This window comes from Streptopelia decaocto (genome assembly GCF_964273445.1).
Source record: "Streptopelia decaocto genome assembly, chromosome: 2".
Lineage (NCBI taxonomy): Eukaryota > Metazoa > Chordata > Aves > Columbiformes > Columbidae > Streptopelia > Streptopelia decaocto.
This window is the reverse complement of record NC_138655.1, coordinates 98270922-98285346: the sequence shown is the minus strand read 5'-3', so window position 1 is coordinate 98285346 and position 14425 is coordinate 98270922. Positions and strand designations below refer to the sequence as shown.

The window sequence follows — 14425 nt, the reverse complement described above, 5'->3', positions numbered from 1 at the left end:
TGTACCTTTGAGCCATTATATCTAATCCGTAATATAATATTCTGTATAAAATCTTCCCTCTGATTGACAATCCTTGCCAGTGACTACCAGCAAATGTCATATACTAAATACTATTTTTACAGAAAATAACAGTCCTCCAATAGCCGTGGCTGGCCCTGACAAGGAATTGACCTTCCCAGTAGAAAGCACTACGCTGGATGGAAGTAAAAGCCAAGATGACCAAGGCATTGTCTTCTATCATTGGGAAAATATCAGGTATCTAGCGATTTTACTAGTCTCTGGTAAAATAGAGAACAAAGTGATTTGGTTCCAGAGCCTCTTATGCAATGGTGCTGGGTGGTACCCTGTTTGAGAACTGCTTTGAGGATCTTTCTGCTCAGATGGATGAGAGTCAGGAATTTTAATTTCAACTTGGAAAGCTTAGGCAATCTCTGTCTGTCTTGCAATGTGTAATTTTGAGACCTTCTGTTTATCAAGTTAAGAGAAAATAGACAGGAACTTCTACATCTCCTGTTAAAAAGTGAGCAACAGGCTTGGGTTACCCTCCTGTAATGTACAAAGTTTTCCCATCAGTGCTTAGAACTGGGGTTTCTCAGTCACTTGTTTGTTGAATAATAAAGTAAATTGACAATGTTTAGCTTGAACTTTCAATAGTAGGTGACAAAAGCACTCATGAATGATGACAGAAAATGTTTTTCAAAAGCTTGTAATTGTATGTTTATGTGCAAACTAATTGATCCTTAAGGAAAGGACAAGATATTAGCTCATGCAACTGTCATACCTATGGTAGAGAAAGGTTTCCTGCCACCCTGTATGTGTTGTGAGTAACTCTTAGAGCAACAGTGTTTGTGGGCTACCATGAAATGGTACACTAGGAGGTTGTACTTTTGGGTTGTGTTTTCTGCTCTTCTGATAACTGGGTATGTGATGCTTGCGTGCTTTGAATATCTTTAAAATAATGGATTTATGAATTCTCTGAACTAAACTCGTGTCTCTTATAGCTCTTTAACCATCAGCACTTACAGCAGTAGTAGAACTACAATATACATAAAAGAAAAGGGCTTGAGCAGTGCTGTGGAAAGAACAATTTGGCTGTCTGTGCAAGAGTATTTTTGAGATGTTTTGTTTCAGTGGGCCGAGCTCTGTACAGATGGAAAATGGTGACAAAGCAATAGCAACTGTGACTGGTCTTCAAGTTGGTACCTACCGCTTCAGGCTGACTGTGAAAGACCAACAGGGCTTAAGCAGTGCATCTGTGCTGTCTATCACTGTGAAGGAAGGTAAGCGGAGTTGCAGCTTCTTAGGATATTGTGGGCAATGTGCCAGTTAATTTAGTCACTGACAGTGTGTAAAGGAATTGGAATAGAAAGGGAGAATGTGTTTGTTGTCATTTGCCAAGGGTATTCAAGATGAGTTATTGCTGGTTTGTAATAAAGTAGTGTTGTCAGTGACTGGTAGAATTAACTTCTCTGACCGCAAGCTTTTTTAAAGTTAAATATGTGCAGAATTAACTGTAACAAAAATGCCCTGAAATACTGTTTTTGACCGTGGTGTGTTTGCTTCGTTAAGAGCATATGTTTTTATTTTATTAAAGTTAAACTTTGAGCAGAAAAGCAATTTTACCGTGGGTTTTAAGTAACATCCAAGAAGTGAGGTCTCAGGGTATACCAGTTTTCACTTAAAAGTTTAACATTAAAAGACCTGTATTTATTTTGATTTTTTTTAATACAGGGAAACAGTTGCTGTGGTGGGTGTGGTAGTTTGGTTTTTTGTTTTTTTGTTTTTCTCAACATGCACGTGGTAGGAGATGCTTTAGGTTAATAATGCCTATTGTATGAGATAATAGAACCATTCAGGTTGGGAAACACCTTCAAGATCACAGAGTCCAACCGTTAACCTGAAATTGTCAAACTCACCACAAAAAACATACCTGTATTCACCACGTTTACGCATCTTTTAAACACCTATGGGGATGGTGACTCCACCACTTCCCTGGGCAGCCTGTTCCAAGCCTTTCTGTGAAGAAATTTTTCCTAATATCCAATCTAAACCTCCCCTGATACAAGTTGAGGCCATTTCCTTTCATCCTGTCACTTGCTACTTGGGAGAAGAGACCAACACCCTCCATGCTACAACCTACTTTCAGGTAGTTGCAGACAGCGATCAGGTCTCCCCTCAGCCTCCTTTTCTCCAGGCTAAACAGCCCCAGTTCCCTCAGCTGCTCCTCACAGGAGTTGTTCTCTAGACCCTTCACCAGCTTTGTTGCTCTTTTGACATAGGTATTGTCAGGTATTCCTGACAGATTTCATAGCTTTGACTTAGGTTGCATCCTCAGGTTTGCAGGCAGTGATAATCCAACTGTATTTTGCCTCATGTTGTTCCTTAGGGAGTGATTTTGAGCAATCTCTGTGGACCTATCTCCTTTTAAAGAAGGTGGCATAATAAATTTCAAATCTTGTTTGGTCCAGAGTTTGGCTTTCTGTTGCATACCGTGTTTTTTGAAAGGAGCAATGCACTCCGACTCTGCAAGTATGGTACCTGTACCATTTATGAAGTGATAGTAGAGTTATGTAAGAATCTTAGCTGCTGACTTTCTTGAAAACAATGCAGCCTTGTTTCTTTTTTGCTTGATATCACTGCAGAACAAGTGAATCTTGGAGAAGAAACTGGACTTAGCTTTGCACATGTGCATTATTGGTTGAACTTTTTCAGTTTAAGTTAGGTTTTAGTCAGAAACACATGGCAACAGCTCTGCCCAGATGTTTCTCATGGTCTCATTCATGCTGTGTAGTCACAGTATGTACTGACTACAGTCATAGATTCAGTATTAATATATTAAGTGCTCCAATAGCCAAGTTTAATCAACTGGTTTATTTGGAAGAGACAAGAAAATCATTTGTATCACAGAGAACTCTGTGCTGCTCTGGAGAATAGAGTTACAGCCAGTGCCCTGGAGACCTGCCCCAGAGTGAATTATTTATGTCCAACCTAAATACTCAGACCAGCGAAGTATTTCACTCAGCCTCACAGCTTCCTGGAGTTCTGTCTTATCAGTTGTGTCCTAAACAAAAGTCAGTGATGTCTGGTTTCTGGAAGGAGAATGTGTTCATGTTTCTGTGGTGGTTTTTGGCCATAGTCCCAATGCATGGCTTAATTTCACTGCTAGCGGTAGCAAAAAGCATTTGGGAACTGGGGTTTTGCTCTTAAGTTTCCTGATTACACTTTCTCTAAAACAGACACTGTTAAGATATAAAACCTTACGTGAATTTCTATTAGGTCATAAGTGATTCTCAAGATGAGAAGAGCCCAGCATGGTGATCTCATGCTGGGCTGTGTTTCTAAGCAGATAAAAAGTCTTTTTGCTTGACTGAGCAGATCCGATACCTGAATTATTGTGAAACTGTAAATAGAGTACCCCACAATGCTTTTTCAAATAGGTATTTTTTGAGTGGTACCTCTTATTGCCATTCTCCTTATGGTGCAGCTCTGCTTTTGTCAGGTTGTAATAATCCTGGAGCCAAATTCTGTATACTCGCTCATCCTTTCCCTGTACTTTTGACATGAGATTTTGTTGTTACTGCCTGTAGTCATCGGGCAAAGAATTGCAGTGTGGGTGTATTGGCCATGGCATGTCACGGTTTGCATGTCTTGAAAGCAACTCCTTCTCCTCCACTATTTTTATGGCTAGAAAACAACAGTCCACCCCGGGCGCATGCTGGTGGGAAGCATGTTCTAGTGCTTCCAAATAACTCTGTTACCTTGGATGGCTCAAGGTCTGCTGATGACCAGGGGATTGTGTCCTATTTGTGGATTCGTGATGGTCAAAGCCCAGCAGCTGGGGTAAGTTTCTTGAAGGTTGTAATGAGTGAAATTCAGCTCTTGTGTATGCATGTAGCATCACTGTAGCAGGACAAGCAGCTGTGGCTCAAAAGAGGCTGTGATGCATGGTGTCTTTCTGATTTGTCTCCCCTGCTCTCTCTAATGCTTTGGTTCAAGGGACTTGTGATATTTTCAGTACAGCTATAGGATATGATGGCTAAGTAGGAAGACTGCAGCAGTGTGGACTTAGTTGGGAAAGACTTGAGATAGAAGAATAAAGTTGTGTCTCTTAAAGAGTAATTGGTGATAGTACAAAGCTAATGTGTTTGAAAGAAAAATAATCTGAAATACAGGTACTACAAAGGAGAAAGAGTCTGAGAGCGCAAGAAATACTGATAAAGACTAGGGAATCATGCCTGGTACCAGATGAGGCAAAACTTGCAGCTTAAGATAAAAATGGTGTTTGGCACTAGGGGAATATGTCCCTCGCCAGGCAGACCACAGGGAATAGTCAGGGTCCTTAGGGCAGTGGAGTCTGCTCTCCAAATTGGGGCAGACAGCAGAAGTACCTCATGATAAACTGAAGTTTATGTGTCAGCTACTGAAACTGTGATAACTTCTTTGGCCTGTCTGCGCGAAGTGTTGTGGACAGCTCTTTATCCTTCCGTCAGGAAGGTAGTGGCAAATCAGCAGGAACTGGGAGAGGACAAACAGCGGAATGATAACAAAGCTTCTAGAAGCAATTCACACGAGAAGAATTGAAGAGCTGTAGCTTAAATATAGCTGACAGAGATGGTAGCTGGAAATATGTGAACTCCAAGGAAAGGAAATAATTTGGGAGTTCAGAAAGCAGAACTAAGGATACTGGAGTAAAATGGAGAAATAATAATGTAACTGTCCCAGATTTCTCAAGTACTCATCTGTTTGAAATGTCAGCTCTTCTGTCTGGGGCTCTTATTTAATGAAAATATCCATACTGTGCATACATTCTCATTAACTGCCACATCCAAATTTGCTTTAGTCTTCTATGAACTGTGGGTAGGTCACATTTGTCCCAAAAGCCAAAGCAAGAGCTCACACTGTCATACCAGATACCTGACTCGGTAGTCACACCTGCAACTTTCTCTGAGCCTATCATCATCCCTGTACCTTTTTTTGCAGGATGTGATCCATGGCTCAGACCACGAGGCAGTACTGCAGCTAACTAATCTGGTGGAAGGAACCTATACTTTTCACTTGAAAGTGACAGATGTTAAAGGAGACTCAGATATTGATTCAGCAACTGTTGAAGTGCGGCCTGGTATGACAATTAAAAGGTCATCGATACGTTGTGAATACCTCATCTTTGTTCTCCTTATTTATTTATTTCAACATTGACAAGATTCTCTCAAGTTAAAACACAAAGCAAAGAGGTCTCTCTCTTCCTACATTCTTATTTTTCTCTTAATAGGCCCCAGTGTGTTAGAAGAAGACATGTCAGGATTCTTAACTACCAGTTACATCATTGCCTTCCTGGAAGCATAAATAAATAAAAGTCATACTTCCTAGTTAGTATTTTCATTAAGTTTTTGTTGCTTTTCATTCATTGTAGGTTGGTTGTTTTTTTTTTCTGGTTGTTAATCAGTTTGGCCATTGGGAAGAAATGGGAGCTGAGCATTAAGTTTTAGGTGCAAATGCTGCAATTGTGTGTTTGATGGTTGAAAGTGTGTTTTTATGCTTATTTTCCGTCTTTCATCCTGAAGGACAAAAACAAAGCCTGAAGAGTTTCAGTGTTTTTTAAAATTATCTTTTCATGGTTTGATATTGCTCGTATGTAGACTTGTCTTCAAATGCAGGCTAAATAGCTATGTGATGGAAGTCTAAGTTGAGGTTTCAGGAAATGAGTCTGAAATATTGGGTCTGTCAGAGATTTCTTGTTTGTCTGGTTCCTGGGCAAGGATTTTATTTCTGTCCCTGACTTTATTGTTGAATGTAGTCACAATAATTGGCTCAGGATTCTCATTGGATATCTGTGGAGCTAGTTTTGTTTGCAAGGCACTCTAGGAGTTCAAGTGTTATTTATCAGAACCCTCAGTTTGTGAAGGTAAACATATTTGGTATTTCTCAAATTGACGCATCCTCATTTAGACTCACACAGTCTTGCATGCTACTGTATGAGTCCATCTTTGCCTCCCTTTTCCTGGCTGGTAGCCAGTAGTAGATAACAAGCAGGGAATTTAGGAATTAGACTTACCTTATGCTTACCTCTGACCTTAGGATGGCAGCATTTAGGGGAACAGAAGTTGCTGTTCCTCACAGAAATGTATTGATGCTGAACTGAAGTACATACTGAAGTGCTTTCTTTCAACTGGTAAGCTGGATTGCTATCTTAGGATGCACCAGGTTTGTTTCAGAAGGAATGTGAAAATGTGGTCTAAATACTTTTGTAAGAACACAAAAGGGTTGGGTTGTAAGGGATATGGGTCTTATGCAGGAAAATATACTATTAATAAGTAATATATTAGTTGTACTGCATGTTGTCTTCAGTTGGTACTGAAGTATTTGCCAAGCTCTGAAAGAATAGCATGTTTTTCTGTCAGATCCCAAAAGGAATGGTCTGGTAGAGCTGATTCTGCAGGTTGGAGTGGGACAGCTGAGTGAACAGCAGAAGGACACCCTGGTGAGACAACTGGCTGTATTGCTGAATGTTTTGGATTCAGATATCAAAGTTCAGAAGATACAAGCCTACTCAGATATAAGGTACGAAGATATCCTACTGTGCCAGGAAGATTTGTGATTTTCATTGACTCTTACAGAGCTCATAATTAGTTACAAAGTAATATTTTCTAAGACAACAAAAATGTTATACCTCTCAAGAGTATATACTTTAAAAAGTATATTTCTTCTGTTGTGGTAGAAGATTGATGAAGTAAGCTCTCTGGAGGCTCAGAACCGAAGTGTTTTGTTTTTAAAAAATAATTTAAAATTATCTCTAGGTTCTTTTTTATTATTCCTTTGAAGAAAGCAGGTGCTGGATGGAATGAGACAGACTTTCTCACAGTAGAAGCAAGTACTGTATTTCAAAATAAGGTTCCAGCTGTATCTGATCAAACCTGTTTTACTTTCCTTTACTTCTAAGTATTTTATAAACATTTTCCCAGGTACTTGATGATGAAAATCCATGTTTTTTGCAGAGAAGACTACACAGTAGATACTCCTAAGTGTGGTATCTTCCTCTGAAGTAGAAATACCCTTTCTGCTTGATCTAGAGAGCTAGAGATAGCTATGCATACCCAGAGAAGTTTCTCAGCATGATTGATAGAACCTATTGACATGAGTTATCTTTAAATTACTTCTTGTTAACTACTTGGTAATTTAAAACCCATTTAGGTGTCTGATTAGCTCTCAGGGAACCTCTTAAAAATTAAAATAAAACAGTTTGGAAAGTTCAGCATTTATAGTTATGATACTTTTAATCACAGCTTCCAATTACTGCTTTTCAGATAAAAATGTTCCCTGAAGTGCCAGATACAGGACGAGATTGATACCACCCAATTTAAAAAGAGCTGGGGGGCGGGAAAGGGGAGGAGGGCTCCCACATGAAGTCATCTGGCTCCCTTGCTCTGAGCTTTTCTTCCTCTTAAATTCAGTTTCCTCAAGATACTCAAACTGCTTCAGAGTGCATTGTGACAGGTTCTAGATGAGAGTGGGAAAAACAAATGTATACATATGGCAGAGTAAGGAAGACCAGGGAGGGAATTACATTTGCTGTAGTCTATGCCTTTCTTCAGTGAAACTGGGAAGCCAGAGAACTGTTGGTGCTCCTGGCTCAGAGTGAAGTCCTTGGCGTTTGAATGGAGTTGACTGATCCCTGATCTTAATCTTGTTCCCTAGTCTTTATCAGTGGTGACATTTGCTTTCCAGAAACAAAAAAAACCCAAAGGCTGTAAACTGAATGCCTGACAGAAGTGATCTTTGACTGCAATCACGACCTTAGCTGTTCTTCCTGCAGCACCTCGGTTGTGTTCTACGTGCAGAACGGGCATCCTTCCAAAGTGATCAAGGCATCGGATGTCTCGCGAACTCTACATGTGCAGCTTTTGAAAGAGAAGGCTGACTTTCTGCTTTTTAAAGTCCTGCGGGTTGACACGGCTGGTATGTTTTGGATTGTGCTTGCTCATCTTGGCACTTTGCAGGCATTTGGCAAACACAGCACCTGGAAGCAGTGCTTGAAGGCCTTGTGTCTGCCATCTGGTGTCTGGTCTTGGATATAGCTTTCCAAAAGGTGACATTGAAACCAATGCTTAAAATACTTGTTCATTTGTGGCAGACATGCCAGCTACTCTTTTAAAAGACATCATCTGTAACAGTAGGCAAAAGCACATCTTAATCTGGTCTGCATCAGGAAGGTCTGTGCAATGAGTATAGAGTTACCTCACTTATACCATCTTTTGTTGAAAGATTGGCACAACTTAATATAGCCATAATATGTTTTGTGTCTCTGGTTCCTTCACGGCTTTTAGTGTTCAGTAATAGGCTTGTGATGTAACTTGGTTTTGTCTGTCTGTATCAGGCAGAATGGTCAGGTGATCACTGTGTTATAACCTAGTCTTCTATTATTTGCAGTGTAGACAGGCCACTGGGGTTTCTTATAATGAACTTTCTCTTTTCCCTAAAAAGATGCTTGAACTTCTAAGCCTACTTTAAACTTTGCTAGTAATGTGAACCCTTTATAATACTCAGGTATTACAGATATAACTTCTCCATAATTTAAAATCAGGACGTAACTATCCAAATGCAAGCAGAGTGAGCTCTGGCAATAAAACAGTCACTGATTCTGTAGTAAATTCTGTCTTTATTTACTAGTTGAAAAGGAGTGTTGTGCTATTGTAACTGTATTTGGATTACTGACATGCACAGATGTCACTTGAAAATATGCATTAACATTTTTCTTGACATAGCGAATCTCCTACTTGGAGTTTTATGGAGAATAAATTTTTATTTTAGTATGATATGATGCATTGATCTAGAAATAGCTAGCTACTATAAGTATATGAGATATGTAAATGTTCTGGCCTCAGATGCTGTAATTCAGTTTTGAAATACACTTTAATTTATGGGTATGGTGCTTGTGTTCTGTTACCTGAGAACACTGATATTCCTCAGTTCTCAGCTACTTTAGAGGTTCTTACAAATATGTCATAAAGGAGAAGGTCTGAATTCCACAGCTTCAACTCATCTTTATTTCTGGTTAGAATAAACTGTTCTTGACTTGCATACAATTTCAGTATTGTTATGCATAAGATATATTCTAATCTTTCTCTTCACAGCGAGCAGTCTCCTGAACTCTAAATCTGTTTAACACGTAACAGCAAAGGAAAGGGAGGTTTAAAAAATATCAGAATGTTATGAACTAGATGCTTTACCACCAATCTAGTCTCACAGTAGGAGGATGCGTGACAAGTTGTCCATTTACACAGCTGACCCTATGTTTTATTTTGTTCTTAGCCTGTCTTTTAAAATGCTCTGGACATGGACACTGTGACCCCATAACAAAGCGCTGCATTTGCTACCAGCTGTGGATGGAAAACTTGATTCACCGTTATCTAAATGATGGAGAGAGTAATTGTGGTGAGTTTGGGTGTTGTGGGATGTATTTCAAGAATAACTCATCATCTTGTGAGATTGCTGATTATTTGCTGGCAGAATTGGGAGTGCTTAGGAGATAGATGCTGAGGGAAGACTAGAACAATCTGTTTTCCAGCCAAGCAATATCTTTCTATAGAAAGATATTTGAATAACATATTTAAATTATAATTTCTTGATAGTAGTAGCCTATATTTAAAATATTTTAAAAGTATCACTATTTTTAAAAGTATCACTATTTGAGGAAAAAAAGCATGAAAACTTTGTCATAGGAGATAGGTCTTTGAAATTATTTGGGTCCAGTTGGAAAGGTGTTGAGTAGTATGGACACTGTAAAGCTTTTGAGTAGCATTCATCTGATTGTTGCAAAGCTGAAAAAGAGGCAGGAACTTACATTCTTTGGGTGGGTGGTTAAGGCCTCTGTGCTAGAAGTATGATCTGACCCAAGGAAAGAAAACACTAGTGTTCTGGACTAACCTATATAGTCACCTTTAAAACCTCAGCTTTTTAGCATTATTAATTTCACTGTTTCTTTTAGTTTACCTGTTGCACCTGGGAAATGCAGTTTAGTTTCACCAGCTTAATCATGTCTATATTCTGTGGCACATCTAACATATCAGTTAAGGCTTTCCATTTCAAATATTTAATAGTTTTAGTTTAACTAAATTGGTCTTCCACTTAAGTTGTAATAAAGCTCCACTCTGAGTACTGTGCACTCTTGGAAACACTTGTTGAGCAATGCACTAGTTTTCAAGTAAATCTATAGAAATTTATAAGAAGCTTGCTACAAGCCATTAAGTAACCATGGCCCAATTGTCTATTAGTGAGAGAAGACTAATTGACCAACCAGAATGGGGATGATAGGTTTTAAGCCTGAGGCTGGGACCTCCTGCTGCCATGCCCTAGTGCTGTGTTGTTCCATAGTGTAATAATAGCACTGAAATAGTGAGTATACACATGTTGGAGTTCACATTATTGCACGTCTCTGTATCCTTCTCCTGTTCTCCTTGATTTACAAATGTAAGTGTGCAGGTAGAAGGATCTCTCTCTAGTTGGCTGTTCTTTTAAAGCACTAATGAAATGCCAGATCCAGAGTACACCTATGGTTTAATTAAGGAATGACAACTGAGGTGATAATCATGCCCTTTTGACTTTCAGTTCCCACATAGACTTGAGTTGTCTTGGGATGGTAAAAGGTATTGGAGTGGAAGAAGATTTTCAAACATGCACTTTCAGTCTGGAAGCTTAAGAATTTTTAGGGATTCTTCTGAAAATAAGAAGGTGCTAAGTTCTCCTAAGTTCCTGTTGCCACTCCCCATTCCTCAGGACTGGTTATTTTAATAGAATTTTATTAGAAATTATCCTATTCATATTACTTTACAAAGCACTGTTCTGTTTCTTTTTGCAGAGTGGAGTATACTCTATGTGACTGTATCTGTTTTTATTTTGGTTGTGGTCATGGTAGGGCTTGCCTGGTTCTGCATCTGCTGCTGCAAAAGGTATGTGATTTATGTTTATTTTTGATCGGGTATATGTAAAAACTGCACACAACTGCCACATCTTAGTCCAATCCTTGGCACAAAACCACTGAACTCTTTTCCGACATGTGAGGAGCTTCCTGTGGCTATTTCTGCATAGACATACTTTTGCTGAAAAAAGGAGTGTCCATTTGTGGCTCTGTGCTCTTTCTGCATTTTGAAAAACAAAGCCGATGTTGGAGTATACTTCATATTAAGAGATAATTTGTTAATATGCTGAGAGTATACTGCAGGTCTTCATAGTCTCTCACTGAGTCCTCTAGGTCCTTCATGCTAATAAAAAAATGTGGCACACCTTCAAGATTGCTGACATAGGAGTGTTCTAGGCCATGGGAAGGGAACTGCTCCCAACCTGGTGGCTCCCTTGGACAGGGAGGATGGACATGTGGGCTGCATCTGGCTGCAGGCCACTGTACTCCAGTGATCTCAGTCACGCAGACTTCTTGCTTCCTCCTTCCTTAAACAGTTTTGCCTACTACTGTGTGTTGTTTCCCTCTCTGCCCCCTCTTCTGTCTTTCCTAGTGAGCCGTTAAGAAATTCTCTTTCAAGTGACAAGCCCCTGCAAGTTCTGTCACTAGAGCAAATGTTTTTGCTGCTGCTCAAAAAGCCCAGCAAATAGCTAGCTTTTTCAGGTGTTAGCAGAAATCAAGCGCTACCAAAATCTTTCTGGATCTTCAATTTTTTCTAGGTTGTCTTTGCAGTATGTAAAGGATGCTGTTTGAAATGCATGGGAGTTGACACTGATTTCCTTTTTATGGTTAAAGGAACAGTGCTGTTAGTAGAAAGGTTTAACTGAATTGTGTCCCACTCCACCGCCCCAGTGTGGGGTGGAGCCTCACAGGCATGTGTAGATTTGATGAGAAAGGGATGGTTTATGGAGTTCAGCTCTTTCTGTCCTGTGTCTTCATGTGGCTTGTGCCAGGGAGTGAGGCTGGTTGCTACAGATACGTGTAGAAAAGAGGAGGGAAATGCTGCACCGTACAGGATGGCAAGTGATGCCCTTTGCCTTATGGAAAATACAGGAGAAAGATACTCTAGTAGTCCAAGATGTGGCTGGAGTTTTAGAGGTTTTAAAGGCTTTGAGGTGCCAAATGAATTCCATTTTTAGGAAGACTGTAGAGGGGAAGCCAAGTGGTTGGCTGTTGCTGCAATGTCAGCTGAGCAGTAGGTGTCTTCTCCACTGTGAGCTGTGCAGTCTGCGTGGGAGAGCTTCTCCAGCTGTTGCCAGAGTCATTCCTTGCCTTAACAAAGGGCATGTGCCACCCACCCACCCTCCAAAGTTATGAGAAAGAGGGCCAGAAAAATGCCTGAGGTGTGACAGCATCTTCTAGGAGGTGTCCCCATAGTTTCATGCATGAATGCCCTTATTTCTACTGTGAAATCCTTTGTTCCTTCTTGATCCAATACAATAAGTAGTTCTGTGTCTGTTCCTCTAGCTCCAGGAGTTTCCTTCTGTAATACTGAGTGGATGAGTAACGCTTGCAAATAACTGAAAATTAACGTAGAAATGATGATGTTTGAAGCATTGCAGAAGTGGATGCTGGGGAAGGATTTAAATGAAGAAAGAACAGCTGGTGATTTGCCTGCAGACTAGTAGGGCTTTGCCCCTGCATATATATATATGAGGGACCTGATTTCCATTTTTGTCTGGTCTTCTCTGTAAGCATAATGAGACAAGCACAACTTAAATTTTCTGAGTTAAAATAAAATACTGAGGACTAACCAATTCTTACAGAAATTTTATTTGGAAGTGAACTTATGTCTACTTTGTGTCTAGTTACTATGTTGAAATTAAACAAACTGAACCTCTTTGGCCTAGGAAAGCAAGTCAGTCTTTCTTGCTTTCTTCATCATTGTATATGAGAGAGAAAATAAATTATACCTTCTGTTCCAGATTGTACAGCTGCTTGATACAGGTATAAACTGGAACAACTCTTCAAAGTGGAGATCAGAAAGAACATTAAGGTTCTGTATATTGGGGTATGCGTATGAAAATGGAGAGGGAGCGGACTTGTGTGCATACATGATAACTAAATGTGGTAACTTCCTTTTTAGCAGAAAGAGGACAAAGATAAGAAAGAAAACAAAATATACCATTCTAGATAACATAGATGAGCAGGAGAGAATGGAGCTACGGCCTAAATATGGTAAGCACTGTCTGTTTCAGCTGGGAATTCATCCACCAAGCTTATAGTCAATGTATTTGAACTGACACCTGCAGTCAGGAGGTGGCCTACACATTTGGGAATGGCAGAGGCAAGCATAGACAATTAAATGGTTGGTGGAAAATCATTTATTTTGTAAGGCTTTGGGCTCAGCACTGCTCTAAGCTTCTTGGTTAATCTTAATTTAGAACATCTAATTGTTCCACAGACTTTCTCCATGTAATGCCTTTTCCCCTACACACACTTTAATTTGGAGCTGTTTTTATTGCTGCACAGCAGTTTCATCCTGGCCCATAAGTGCCTTGTTAAACATCAGCTGCTACCTTCTGCTCACATATATTTTGATTTATCTGAGTTTCAGTTTTTGGCAGGGAAATATTGGAATCCAGGTAAGTAAAATCATCCTGAGAAATTGCTGTCCTAGAACGACAGACGTAACATTTCTGTAGAAACCATGACTTTTCATTGCCACTAGTGCTAATCAGATAGTTGAGTGGACAGACTAATTTCCAGATTCAAGCTATTAAAAGTATGTTAGCTATATACTAAGATAATCTGATTTTTTTTCAATTTTAAATGTGTATATTCACATTTCGGAGCCTGCAGTGAACTAATTGTCGGTGGTGGCAGTGGTACTTGCTATTATGCTAGATTGAAGAGAATGTTTTCACTTACCTTGCTTTAAGCAGCAGAGGAAAAGATGGTTGGTTGTTACTAAGAAGTGAAACATTTCTAATGAGCTTGTTTTGCTTTTTTTATTGTCAGGTATAAAACATAGAAGTACAGAACACAACTCCAGTCTGATGGTCTCTGAGTCAGAGTTTGACAGTGATCAGGACACTATCTTCAGTAGAGAAAAGGTTGAAAGAGAGAATCCTAAAACCCTCATGAATGGATCCGTCAGAAATGGAGTTTCCTTCAACTACAGCTCCAAAGACAGATAACTGAATGAGGGTAAACGCACAGAACATGCTGGTCCAACACATCTGAAACATGTTGGCCGACCTCGGTTTTCCAAAACAAAAAGCGTCCTAAAATATCAACTAATTGCAGATGAAAGGGTAAATTTCTAGCACAGTTAGGGGAAAGAAGGAGGAAGGATTAGATGGTCTGCTAATTCCTTTTGTTACTGTTACAAGAACAAGGAAAAGCACATCTTATTTCTTGCATGTCCCATGCTGAATGTTTACTGGACTTCAGAAGGCCTTTTTTCCTCTAACAATGCTACAAAAGTAGCCAGGGCTGTTACGCTACTAGCAGTGGTGAGATGCATACAGA

At 39.6% G+C, this 14425-nt stretch overlaps 1 protein-coding gene across 1 annotated transcript in view; it reads left to right on the top strand.

The window, feature by feature from the left end:
* KIAA0319 overlaps nucleotides 1-14091 on the top strand; it is a gene marked incomplete at its 3' end in the record, with an annotated part of 32127 nt that extends 18036 nt beyond the window's left edge. Inside the window, exons 10-19 of the mRNA XM_082045869.1 lie at nucleotides 123-255; nucleotides 1132-1280; nucleotides 3689-3840; nucleotides 4981-5119; nucleotides 6399-6558; nucleotides 7811-7953; nucleotides 9307-9429; nucleotides 10853-10943; nucleotides 13038-13129; nucleotides 13913-14091. Coding sequence (XP_081901995.1) covers nucleotides 123-255; nucleotides 1132-1280; nucleotides 3689-3840; nucleotides 4981-5119; nucleotides 6399-6558; nucleotides 7811-7953; nucleotides 9307-9429; nucleotides 10853-10943; nucleotides 13038-13129; nucleotides 13913-14091 — 1361 coding nt within the window. The remainder of the gene's footprint in view (nucleotides 1-122; nucleotides 256-1131; nucleotides 1281-3688; nucleotides 3841-4980; nucleotides 5120-6398; nucleotides 6559-7810; nucleotides 7954-9306; nucleotides 9430-10852; nucleotides 10944-13037; nucleotides 13130-13912) is intronic.
* Between the last annotated feature and the right edge of the window lie 334 nt (nucleotides 14092-14425).